Here is a 13,316-nt window from a genome sequence, read left to right on the forward strand (position 1 = left end):
AAAAAAAAAGAAAGTGCGTATATATAAAAGATTGAAAGGAAGCTTTTGATCCAAGAAAGAGAAAGAAAGAAAAAAGAGGGATTTTCTTTGTCTGTAAGTACATATCTGATCTGTCTAGACAGCGTTGCACCCTCTACACCAGACAACCCATTCGCCAGATCGTCCTTCAACAACATTTGCACCAGAATCCATTTGCTTGTGGCATCCTTGGCACTGAAGGCATCGTTTGTGCCATCGCGTGGCTCTTGGCCCTGGCGCTTCATCCATAATACCAATACTGTTCCGACAATGGGGACACACTTTTGCACCACCTAACTTGAGAGTGTTACGAGGATAACGAGGTGTCGATTCTTGAGACACTAAAGAATTGCCACCTCCACTACCAGTACCAGTAGTGGTAGCGGTAACAGTAGCAGAATTTCCACCAGCAATGTGATTACTATTTGAAGAATCTTGGGGTGGATTTGCTTGGATTGAAAGGTTATCCATTCGACTACAGGTCTCACAATGCGCCTCGCCTAGGATCTCGTAAAATGGTTGATCAAAAGGCAAATAAACATTGCACTCATAGCATGAGAAGCACTATAAAATCGAAATTAGCTTTCATGATGATAAACGAATATGTGTATACTTTTTTTAAAAAAAATATAAACCTACGTCTGGATGGAAAAATCGAGTTCCATTTTTCAAGCACTTGTTGGTTATGGTCTTGTTACACCCATGGCAGAAATATTCTGGAGACTGGACAGGGCTAGGGCGACACTATAATGATACCAAAATGAAAGTATATATATATTTAGTCTTGTGCTTTTTATAATAAATAAACAGCTATTTCCTATTCTTCCATCTTCTTACCTTTGGATGAAAGAAATGTTTTCCGTCGCTAATGTATTCTGAAGATGAAAATGGCTCTTTACACCCTTCGCATGTCAAGCAATCATAGTGATACCATACATCTCCCGCTGATGTAGATAGCTTAACACGGGTTCCACTTAAAGGGTTTCGGCAACCACTACAGTTTTCAGGCTGTGGAGTATTATTATTCGGATTGTTACCGCCATAAGAAGTGGGTAACTTGGAAGAACTAAAGCTAGGGATAGGTTTAGGACTGGACTTGGTAGGCGGTATTTTAGTTGTTCTTGGCGGAGGAGAAGGTGAAGGAGAAGGAAGGATATTGTCTTGAGAAATATTGGCCTGTTCATTCTTCATGGCCGCCTTTGCTCTCCTATATTCTGCAAGTGCAGAGTTTTCTTTGCGTGTCGATTTAGTCCAATTAGGGGGGCTTGGTGGGTAGTTAATAGGCTCAGGAGAAGCAAGACAGCTGGTGTCATTGATTATTGGCTCCGTCGGCCTTTTGAACAAAGACGGATGATCTACGCGAGGTTTGGCTGATTTGGATGACGATGGACTTGGAGACCATGACGAGGCGGATGATAACGTAGACGAAAGAGAGTTTGAGGATGATGCTGAAGATGAGTTTGACGATATTGAGTCGAATGGTTTTGATCTGTTGTAAAGAGAAGTGCGAGGGTTGAGCCCGAAAGGCGACGAAGATAGCGCAGGAGAATTCGTACGAATGCTAGTACTAGGTCTGAGAGGAGAGTTTTGGTTTAATGTGCTCATAGATGGAAGGCTTTGACGAGAAGTACGAGGTAGACGCTCGGCTAAGGTGGAGTAGGTAGCCTGGGTACGAGTGCTGCTTTTTGGGGGCGATGGTTTGGTGATGGAGCGCTTGACACTGCCAGCCTGGGCCATTAGACAGTTCTCGCAACATGGATGACCTTGTAAATCTACCATGGGAGTCTCACCGAGAAAACGGCTGCATGTGTGACACGAGAAGCATTCTTTGTGCCAAAAGCGATTTGAATGTTCAACGTGGGTCTCTGTAGCCAGAATTGGCCGATAGCATCCCGAACTATTAAATAAGTGCGGTTATATTAGTCCCGGCCTATTATTTATTTATTTATTTATTTATTTATTTATTTCTTTGGTTTTTATTTTTATTTGGGTGTTTAGTTAATCATTCAAACACACACCATGCGCCTCGATCTACTACTGCTTGTTCTGTCGGAGTGCAGTCTTTACAGTAAGATGATCCTGATTCGGTTGATAGGGATTCTCCCTGAAATATTTTGTGGCAAGTGACGCAAGATTTGGATAGTTTATACGGGGGTTCTGCTAGAACAGAAGGAGCAGTAATACCAACTGCTGTTTCGTTTGATGCTTCTTGATCGCCAAAACCGAGAATACTTGTGGCATATCTTTATAATGATAATAATGATAATAAAAAAAAGGACTGTAAGCATCATATGATAACTAAAATGTGGTTTGGTGTGGTGTGTTGCACTTACTGAGATTTCCAGCGATCTGCGAGAAGAATTGGTTCTACACCAAGATTTGCTGCTATAGAGGCTACAAACCATAGTAATGGACTCAGTACGATATTCTCAATATATCTGCATGCCCTTTTTATATATATATTATTACCAACAGAGCGACCACCACACTTGCTGCATTTATCACTAGGCGTGATTTCACCACAACGACTACAATAACCCATTTTGAAATAATATAAAGAAAGAGAAATAGATGGAGAGAAAGAGGGACGAAATCCAAAGCACAACAGAATCAAACAAAATAACAAACCAACCAAACCAACCATCCTATTTTTTTTGTATGTCTTGGCTGTCAACAACCACCCATAAAAGGCAACCACCAACTTTCCCACATCATTTTACATTGTCCTTTTGATCAATATAAATATCCAAATCTCGATTGTTATTCTCTTAATTTGTTACATGTATACATAGATTATGTATATGTATATGTATATGCTGTGTGCTAAATATAACCTTGAATTCTATTTCACTCACTCACTCCTTCTATCTCTCTCTCTCTAGCGCCCTTTCTACAAATAAAATTTTACAAGAATAAAAGACGATGAATACAAAATTGGTTATATAAAATGCATTTTGGGGGGCTGATGGTTGTTTTCAGTATGAATGTGGAAAGGGAATGTTTAGAAGATTACAAAAACAGAAATAGAAAGAAGTATATGGCGTTGTTTTTTTTATGCTCCCTGTTCTGGAACTCCTGTCTCGACGCATTCTTCATCCTCATCCATAGGCTCTTCGGGCTCCTCTTCCATCATTGTCAGTAAGAAGAACTCGGCAACCTTTTCATGGTTGTGCTGTTGGGCCTCGTAAATAGGTGTCTTTCCAGCCTCATTCTTGGTCTAAGCGAAACATAAGTTATAATTAACAAAATCAATGATTTAGCACCATAATTATATACACATTTATAAGCTTTCTCTCTCTCTCTCTTTCTCTTACATATATTCACAGTCTATTTTTATTTTATCTTACCTTGCAATCAGCACCAGCTTTAACCAACAACTCAACAATCTCAGTGTGACCGTTCAAAGCAGCCCAGTGAAGAGGTGTATTTCCCTCCTTATTGCGGACATTTACCAAAGGGGCCAAAGGGGTGCCGGTTAGAAGTAATTGGTCAAGAATCCAAGCAACAATCTCTGTAGATATATAATCACATTAATAAAGTCAAATAATAATTTTTTTGAACTACACAGCACATAATACTTACGGACGTGGTTGTTGGCACTGGCCATGTGAAGAGCAGTGTTTCCAGATTCGTCTCCTTTAACAAGTAGTTCGGGACTAGGCTTGGTTTCCTTGAGTTCCTCAAGTTCTCCATAACGTGCACAGTAGATGACATCGTCAATGAGCTCTTGTTGGTTGGCCATGATTAAGATGATTGATTATTGAATCGAATTTCAATAATGGAAACAATAATAAAAATAATAAAATAAAAAATAGGAGCTTTTGGCCTCCGCAAACAGTCCAAATTTTTTTTCTGGAATGATTTTTGATTTTGATTTTTATCATTTAATGCAAAGTTGTTTAGATATAAAACGAAGAATAAGAAGAAGTATGTGTGTATAGTGTAGTATATTGTGTAGTGCGTAGTGTGTAGAGTGCGTAGAGTGTGTAGAGTTTGTAAAGTGTGCAGTATGTGTAGTATGTGTGTGTGTAATATATATATATATATATATTTAGTAATAATCACCAGCACCACCATCACCTTTAAAAGAAGTACATATATATATATCAGTATTCCAACCCACATAAACAAAATACATTCAATAAACCAAATCATTCGGTTACTTACCATCATCATCATCAAAGTCTTCGTCTTCACCGTTATCAAAGTAATTCTGGGCATAGTCATTGTCATCGACCAATTCTTCTTCTTCACCCTCTTCGTCGAATTCAATATCACTTCCAGCTTCACCGTCCTTGCCCTCTTCCTTGCCCTCTTCATCTTCACCATCTTTGCCCTCTCCTTCAGCATTCATAATCTCATCCAAATTGAAAGTCTCATCTACTTTCTGAACCTTGGGCTCTGAAAGAAACAAAAGAAAAAATACATTATTCTCTTGATCTACAATCTCGTCATTAAACATACTCTTCTTTATCTTGCTTGAATCAATGACACTCTGTAGTTCTTCTGGGAAAAAATCAAAATCTGGTGCAAAATTTACAGATCAAAATCAAAATCAGAATTAAAATCAGGATTAGTCCTGTATTTCCCTCCCTCTATTATATCCATGACCATTGCACTCGTCTTGCAGGAACGTTAAATTGGTCATGCTTTATTTTTATTACCTGTATCGATCTCACGCAAAGTCTTTCTACGGACAGTAGCCTTCTTGTATTTATCCGAGTACCGTTCAATATCTGATATGCTCCATTAGTTCATATCTTTAGCAATTATCCAACAATTTACATACCTGGCTTTGGTGGAGGGGGGACCAAGTGGTAAGCCGACTCATGTACTTGCTTCAAGAAATCTTCTTTGAATTTCCACTGACTAGTTTCAGAAGAATTAGGTTTGCGTGGAATCGGTACATCCATTTCCTGCATCAAACAACATCAGTCTTTTGTAGGGCTAATTGAACCAGTCATTTCAAATTACTAACAGGAAAGAGAGCAGTGTTCACATTGAACAAACCACCCGAACTGAGATCCTTCAGCATGTCAAATGAGACGAGTTGCATTGCACCACTATTTGCTCCTCCAGGTCCACCGCGACCACCACCAAATCCACCACGGCCTCCACGCGACATGATAGAAAGTTTATTAAAAGTTTAAAAAAAAAAGAAAAAGAAAGAAAGAAAAGAAGAAAGAAAAGAAGAGAGGAGTTCTTTTGTGTGTGTGTGTGTGTGTATGTATAGTTGTGTGCTTAATAGAAAAGACCTTTTTTTATTTTATTTTTATCTTTATTTTTTAGCTTCTTCTTTTATCTATTTTTCTTATGTAGACCACAACACCTCTCTAAGTTTCACTATGGCTTCCTTTTTCTTCTTTTCTTTCTCAGTTGTAATGGTTTGTCGGATTGAATCTTCAGGTTACTCTGTAACAATATATACGAAAGACAGTCACTGTGGCGCTATTTACAAATGAAAGAACAAGGTTATTCTATACAAAGCTGTAAAAGAGGTGTATCAGTCATTTTTAAGATCCGAAAAGAAAAAATGAGAAAGCCAAAAGGAATGAAAGATTGATTATCAGATTATGTATATATATACACAAGCATATCTATAATATATTGTCATTTGTGCCTATGCCTAGTGTATTTGTAGAATACTAGTATTTTACTAGTATAATATCTCATCAATTATAACATAAGACAACGCAGCAGAAAAATACATGTTTGATGATTTATTGTGGGGTGCAAAGTTAAATTGGTTTCTTCATACTCTTCAGAGACGTTAATCCTTGACATGCTTCCCATTTGCAATAAGCATTTTTTATATTTTTTTCTCGCCAATCAATATATCAATATGCATCTTGTATTCAACCTTTACTTTCTTAAAGACCTTCTGTTTTTTATAACTGCGATAATAGGTAGCGAAATGCCAGACACAAAAAAAAATATGCACAAAGCAAATATGGAGATCATATGTGTTCAACTAAAACAAGAGATGATAAGTATAGAGATATCTTTTTAGCAATCAAACAAACATAACCGAAAAGTAGATTTCCAAATAAATAATAGGATGAATAAATGCTTGTGCTCAATCATTGTAATATAATTTGTTTGAATGGGAGTGTAGAGGTTTTGCATTGACAGCAAAAACATGGTGGCGTAAAAAACAGGATATATATAATAAGGGTTTTCACCAGCTCTGGATCTTTGACTGTTGAATTTAGTGGTAGTTTAAGCACCATCCAATAATAATTAATATCAAAAAAAAACTACTGAATACCAGTAGTGTCTCTTGGTTGATATGTTTTCTCTCGTATACGTCAAAATTCATATGCACAATACGCCTGATTAGAATACTCATAAATATAGTGCCCATGACCAAATTCCCCACAATTAAGTTAGACTTCTCTAGCTTGGTATTAAGGTAGCTACTCTTACATAGATTGTTTATGTTTTATTTTTGACTTTGTTTCACATGAACTTTGTCATCAATTGTACATAAAGTACAAAATTTTGTAAACTTTGGCTAATTCACGACATTTAGAATATCTAATATTTTTTTAGACGCTTGGATGCTAAGTTTTCATTTTTTGAAGATTTATTATAGCCAAATATTTTTCGAATTGTCAAGTGTTGCGATGATAGTTATAGTGTAATGAGCCAAACAAGGAATTGAATAAAAAAGGCTTCTTCCAGATCTCAAGGGAACCAACCGACTACATAAATGAAGCAAGGCAAAGAATTAAGCAAGAGTAAAAAAATGGCTTTATTGAATTGAATTGAACTCTTTTTAAATACTAAAAATAAGGCCTGTGATTGTAAAACAATGAACTGTATGGAAATATAAGAATAAAAAAAAGTAAGGGTTTTTGGCCGACTGCCGACCAAATCTAGCACACACGTAACAGAATCAAACTACCACTACATTCAACAGTCAAGCATCTAAAGCTGGTGAAATCCCCTATAAGGTAAAGTCCTTTGGATTGAGAATCTAACATATTATCAGCTAATGCTATAAGAGTACACATATTATGAGAGAAGCATAGTTTTACAATCTGGACATATTTCACCTTATTTCTGAATCATTATTATTTACATTTGAAAATGTGATATAGGCAGTATTGAGTTATATGTTGAGATGGTCCAAAAGGTTAAAAGAAAAAAGAGAATAGATATCGATCTCCTCTATCATGTCCTTGGCCCAAATCTTGGCCTTTGCCAGCTTGTTCTCTCAAGAAAGATAAAAAAGAAAAAAAAAGTGCTCTGTAAGGATGGTCTTTGTTGATTTCATCTTTCGATGTTTATATGGATATTTTGATAATTAGTAAGATATTGCTAAGCTGTTACCAAGCTTTTGGAATAAACTATGCTTCTTTGGATAATTAATAATGAATAAGAGAGAGAAATAGAAATAGATGAATATTGTTGGGGTTGATTGTTACAATTTTTGTGTTTTTCAATTGGTTTCTTCACCAGCTATAAGAAGTATATTCTTCTTGCGGCCACGACTTGAGCAATCTGTTTGCGTAATTGATACAAAGAAAGAATTAGAAAGATAGGACATGTCTGGGTCATATGGAAGTTCAAAGACACACGCAATTAATTAATGCACTAATGAAGATTCTTCTATTTATGTGAGCTCTCAATGAAGATAGAGACAGCGAATCTATTTGCTAAGAAGATAATGATCCCTGTCAAAAGTTTAATGTTGGATAAGAGTGAAAGAAATGATATAATTTTATAGTAATAGTAAGGCTGCCAAGTAGTCCAGATTCTAGCTTTATGGAGATATCATAAGAATATTCCATCAGAAGAGTGAAAAAGAAAAAAGAGGTTAATCTTCAAAAACTTTTAACGAGGTGGCGGTTATTACCTATATGGAATAAAACAATTCTCGGACTGGTGTTTATAATATTAAGTGCATGTTAATGCCTAATTGCTTGTCAATTCCTAATTGCGTGGCAATGCCTAATTGAATGTCAATGCTTAATTGCATACATGAGATGAGAAAGGTTAATGAAAGGTCATAAAACTATTGATTTTTTTAAAGAAAAACTATACCTTTGTATTTATATGTTTTCAGGCATGAGTTGGCAAGTGAAAGAAGATCGGCTAAACCAAGAATGCTAAAGAAGTTGTATTATTGATTTATTAGAACTTAATAAATATGATGCCCATTGTTTATACATGTCTATACATATACATACCTTGCTTGTAAAAGAAAATTCGACCTGATTTTAATACTGAATATTGTATTAAAATATTCATTCATATACTTTTAAAGTATATCCGATAAATCCCAAAAGTAAAAATAAAGATTTTTTTTGTCAAGACCTGCGCTTGAAGGCCGATCCACTCAAGTTTACACCCAAGCTTCTCAACAACCCTCATTCCTGCCTACTCGGCATGGCATCAAATTTACCATGACGGCAAAGTATCGGTGAAATGCTTTAATGCCAAACTGCTCGGGACAGGTGTCTGAGACACCCAAGTGAACAGCATAGCATTTACTTAGGCACCTTAACTTTGCTTCGGGTTCGTCCCTCATGTCCAGTTCTGTTTACCAGAGCGTGGGTTACAAGTATCAAAGTCTAAGCAATGAGGGACTTGAAAAGCACAGGGATCATTTCAACAGGAAGCAGTAAAATACAGGCGATTGTACTGGGTAATCTGTCGATTCTGCTGGGAATCTACCTGTATTACCTCACGTCCAGGTGCTCAACGAATTTAAAAAACTCTACGCATCCAGGTGATACACCCTTATACTTGCACCTTTCTGTGACAATCTTGACATGCCCCAAAGGACAAAATCTGGAGAGCCAATATCCAACGTCCTAAGAAAATAGCATAAAGCTACCTCTGCGTTCCTCAGTCTTCTCCATGTTATGTGCCGCACAACACAGAAAAAACTGACGTGGATTTCATCCGGCTTTCGCCTTCATATGAGTGGCTCAGGAAGGTCTTTAACGTCCAGTATGCTCTACACTAAGAGCTACTTTCCCTTACGGTACTTGTGTTCAGTTGGTTTTTTATAAGTATATTTAGCCTTCGATGAAACTTTTCACCAGGATTAGGGAGTTTGTAAAACAACCCGACTCATCGGAAGCTACTTAACACAAAGACAAGAACTCAAGACAAGGTGAGGGGATTGCACCCTCCAGTAACCTTTTCCAGGGAGTGAAGGCTACTGACTTGTTGGTATGTCTGGAAAAGCAGTTCACTAGTTCACAATCCAGAGCAGTCAAAAGACTACTCCGGTTCAAACATTGGAGCTTCTCCATCTCAAACAATAAAGTCCAAGACGGAATCCCTTTTGGTTTCTTTTCCACTGCAGTAAATGCAGGTAGAATCGCTCAAAGTACGGACCAATTTTAGGCCATGGTACCTTGAGCGAACTCAATGACTAGACGCCAAAGAGTGCAGTGCGTTCAATAAAAAAACCAGAATCTCATATTAAGACAAGCCTTATAAATAAGGCGTCTACAATGAGCGAGTTGGAAAAGAGCCCGGAGACTCACTGTTAAAGACCATGATATACACATTTTGCATGAAAATGTTTACGTATATTCCTTTTGATATATCGTGACCGATAGAATACGAGGTACTCAGTGACCACTCCAAGAGTAGAGATATAAATAAAAATCGAGTATAAGGTTAATATACTTATTGTGTCAAAGTGTGTGCGCGTGTGCGCGTTTACTTACCTAGCTGTTAACTGCGAAGGGTGTAAAATACTGAGCTGGTTCTCGGTACACCTCTCCATAAGCATACTTTGAACACTATCAAGAGAATAAAGTAATATAAAAGTATAAAGTGAGTATGTTAATTGAGTCAAAGTATGTATATATTGACTTACCACTCAGTGGACCATACATGGTATGAAGGCACCATCAAAAGAATGGTGGTTAACAGCTAAACAGAACTAGAAACTGCAATAGAAAAAAAGAAAACATCAAATCATAGTTAGCGTGTTGATCGTGTCAAAGTATGTGTGTATGTACGCGTTTACTTACCTAGTAAACAGCAGCGGAGGGCTTGAAAAGTACTTGTGCTAAAAAGCAAGACGGGACGGGACACTGGACACTGTGATAAAATAAAAGAAATGTCGAATCATAGTTAGTGTATTGATCGTGTCAGAGCGTGTGTGTGTTTGCTTACCTAGCAGATAACTGCGTAGGGTTTAAAAAAGTACTTGTGCTTAAAAGCAAAACGGCACTGGACACTGGACACTGTGATGAAAGAAAGAAAACATCAAATCATAGTTAGTGTGGTGATCGTGTCAAAGCATCTGTGTGTGTGTATTTACTTACCTGGTACATGAACTTGACGTGAAGGACCTCTCCGTGGCTACAGTGGAATGGAAGCTGGGCATAGAAGACAAAAAAAAATATACGCAAGAAAACACTGTACTGTAGTTAGTATATTGACCGTGTCAAAATTTGTATGTGTCTGTATAATACTTTACCTGCTATTAGACTGGACATCATTTTTGGAACTTAGCTAGAAACCGTGTCTGGGGTGCGTTTTCATAATAAATATCAGTATGCACCTTATACGGATAGAAGGATATAGGCATTTAAAGACAATTTTCTTACCGTGTCGGAAACCAAGGACCACCGAAAGGAAACCAGGAGGAAGAGGAGGGATAACAGGAAATTGAGAATTGTATCGATTCTTGTATGAAAAAAAATGGGGATGGCGCAGCACGGAAGGCGTAAAATGCCTATTTTGAATAAATCAAAACAAATTCATATGAAAATTAAATAGTTTCATGTTTTCAGTAAAAGCTCCATGTTTTTTATCGCATATTTTTATTGCGTATTTTTTATCGCATATTTCTATCAAGGACCTATTGGTATTATCTAATAGATACATTGAATAGTACCAACACTGAATACATTTGAGTATTATCTTGTTTTAGATAACATTTATATTTCTTTGGGGAATATATTTCTATATCTTTATGTTCACACTACTGATAATTATTATTATTATTATTATTATTTTAAAAAAAAATACCAAGTAAATAAAGAAATTCTCCTTAACATTATAATCACACTTTGTTTTCTTTCGCTTCACAAAGTATCCTGAAAGTCATATAAGTAGATAAGAACTACTATTAAGAAAATAATAGCATGTATTTATTAAGCTATTTTTTTTCTATTTAGGCTATTCAGTTTTACATACATATGCAATATCTCTTGTGAACTACAAACATAATACTCTTTCTTACTCTTGATCAATAAAAACATTGTTATTATAATGTATATTCACATATCCTCGCTAGCATGACTTATTCTTTACATAATTATGTCTAGAGCCAAAATTTTAATTATATAAATGTATTAGTAAAGTTATAGATAAATAATAAAGCTGTTAAACCTTTCTTTCGGACACTGTAGTATGTATATACTGTTACAGTTTATATTTCTTTGAAATCATATTAAAATCATTAAAAAAATTATTTAAAGGATTATTGTAGACATTTTACAACTACTGTAGATCTCTAATAGTACGTATTCATACTCTTTCTTTTCTCTTTCTCTCTGATAAAGACATTACTCTTTGATACAGAGTCTAGTCGGCGAGTTTTTTTTTCTTTACTCGACCCTTCTGCTTTTACATTATTTTCAATATACAATATCTATAACTATTTTAACAAAAAAAATGTAATGATGCTTATACCCTATCAAACTAGCTACATATTTTGAATTATATTTAATGCTGATATAGCCCATCTAATAAAATCAGAACAATAATATGTTTTCTAAGATCAAAGCACAGAATACAACAGGTAAGAATCCCTCCATATCTCCATATGTATATACTTTTATTATTCTTCTCTCGTCTTTTACTTGCTGTTTTACTTTTGTGCACTTTTCTTGATAAATCATCAAGACTGATCATATCATATCAATAGAAACAGCAGCAGCAGCAGCAACTAAATCACCAATATCAACAAGTCTTCTGATTAGTTTCCAATATTTTCTTAATATTTTTTTTTCTGAAATGCATATATTCAATTAAACGAGTTTAAGTTAAACGAGAACGAAAGAGAAAAAAAAATAGTAGACAATTGGAACTTTGATTTAAATCTTTGATTCATGATAAACAATAAATGAGAAGAATCAAAATAAAAACGTAAAATAGAGTGAGAAAGAAAAATATAATTTCTAGCCAAAATTTTACATGAATTCAATATATTAAGTACTCCTGCGAAATAAAGACAGAACTGTATATCTTTAAACTACTATCTTATCTTTTCTTATATTCTGTACTTCTTGTATATAAATATTATCTTTGTTGCTGTAAATATATTGAATATTGCAGATACACTTAATACTATTGCCCTATTTATATGCTATTCTTAATATATTTTACATATTGTCAAGAACAAACAAAAAATTGTCGGAAATTGTTCTCCAGTAAGACTTTTGAGCAGAAGAAAGAACGCCATTAGAAACATGATAGTAGTCAATATTTGGCGAGAAACGGAGGTCACAGAAATATAATGTCGAATGATTCCAGATAAATTAGTAGGAGAGTAGTGAGACGTGCTATGTATGTTGGTGTGGCATAAGAAGTTTGTAAAAAAAAACATTTAGAAAAGAAAAAAGGGGATTATCAGATAAACATTAATAGTGTTTGTAGCAAATAAAAGTGTTTTTCGGATAAATACCCAGAGAAAATAAAGAAAAAGAAAATATAAGTGTGTAAAAGTTGTTTTTTATTGAGTTAATTTATTTGGGAATATATAGTTTTTCTGAGTTAAGCTGATAGCATGTTATTGAGAAAATTGGATAGTTTTGATAATACTAATTGTGTTGGTAATTGAATATGGGTACTTGTCCGAAACCAACAGTGCCACCAGCTTGTCTATAAATACTTAGGCTCTACCAGTATAAGATATTAAATTGATTTAAAGTACATAATCTATACAAGCCTTGAAATATTGTTAAAATGTAAATACTATACTCCAAGTCTTAATATCTTAAGATAACTTTAAATGTAAATATTTCAGTAAACTGCTGAAGTTGATCTTACTGACTGTATTATTATATTATCTGTTAATGTATATATATTTAACCATTAAAAAAATAAAAGTAATATAGACTATCCTAACACATCTCTCTATTTATTTTCTTATTATTTTCAAGAGAATAGACTGATATCCACAATATATAGGCTAACATGATATTATAGTAGATCAGTATATATTATCTTCTCTTACACATTTGAGTAATCTATCACACAAACCACTCAAGTCTCAATTGCCATGAAATTTATATAATTAAAATTTTGGCTCTAGA

General features: G+C 35.0%; 4 protein-coding genes across 4 annotated transcripts; all 4 read right to left on the reverse strand.

Moving 5' to 3' along the window:
* Window positions 1-114: 114 nt before the first annotated feature.
* Window positions 115-2,560, reverse strand: PHYBLDRAFT_175053 (C2H2-type zinc finger transcription factor; the record flags this gene model as incomplete). Its single annotated transcript, XM_018437399.1, has 6 exons — window positions 115-582; window positions 658-762; window positions 856-1,915; window positions 2,037-2,261; window positions 2,352-2,412; window positions 2,488-2,560. 6 exons carry the CDS (start codon window positions 2,558-2,560, stop codon window positions 115-117), a joined length of 1,992 nt encoding a protein of 663 aa, XP_018284545.1.
* Window positions 2,561-2,954: 394 nt separating this feature from the next.
* Window positions 2,955-3,760, reverse strand: PHYBLDRAFT_137246 (hypothetical protein; the record flags this gene model as incomplete). The annotated part of the gene is made up of 3 exons (XM_018429847.1): window positions 2,955-3,235; window positions 3,366-3,529; window positions 3,601-3,760. 3 exons carry the CDS (start codon window positions 3,758-3,760, stop codon window positions 3,071-3,073), a joined length of 489 nt encoding a protein of 162 aa, XP_018284546.1. The 3' UTR covers window positions 2,955-3,070.
* A 148-nt stretch (window positions 3,761-3,908) lies between these two features.
* Window positions 3,909-5,143, reverse strand: PHYBLDRAFT_183822 (hypothetical protein; the record flags this gene model as incomplete). Its single annotated transcript, XM_018438839.1, has 6 exons — window positions 3,909-4,098; window positions 4,186-4,419; window positions 4,483-4,542; window positions 4,683-4,754; window positions 4,808-4,934; window positions 4,997-5,143. The coding sequence occupies 6 exons, from the start codon at window positions 5,141-5,143 to the stop codon at window positions 4,070-4,072; spliced, it is 669 nt and encodes a 222-aa protein (XP_018284547.1). The 3' UTR covers window positions 3,909-4,069.
* Window positions 5,144-8,383: 3,240 nt separating this feature from the next.
* PHYBLDRAFT_183823 (hypothetical protein) lies at window positions 8,384-10,614 on the reverse strand (the record flags this gene model as incomplete). The annotated part of the gene is made up of 9 exons (XM_018438840.1): window positions 10,602-10,614; window positions 10,472-10,519; window positions 10,317-10,410; window positions 10,165-10,235; window positions 10,020-10,089; window positions 9,863-9,935; window positions 9,711-9,785; window positions 8,779-8,840; window positions 8,384-8,562 (listed from the first exon to the last, which is right to left on the reverse strand). The coding sequence occupies exons 6-9, from the start codon at window positions 9,895-9,897 to the stop codon at window positions 8,384-8,386; spliced, it is 351 nt and encodes a 116-aa protein (XP_018284548.1). The 5' UTR covers window positions 9,898-9,935; window positions 10,020-10,089; window positions 10,165-10,235; window positions 10,317-10,410; window positions 10,472-10,519; window positions 10,602-10,614.
* Between the last annotated feature and the right edge of the window lie 2,702 nt (window positions 10,615-13,316).

This window comes from Phycomyces blakesleeanus (genome assembly GCF_001638985.1).
Source record: "Phycomyces blakesleeanus NRRL 1555(-) unplaced genomic scaffold PHYBLscaffold_35, whole genome shotgun sequence".
Classification (NCBI taxonomy): domain Eukaryota; kingdom Fungi; phylum Mucoromycota; class Mucoromycetes; order Mucorales; family Phycomycetaceae; genus Phycomyces; species Phycomyces blakesleeanus.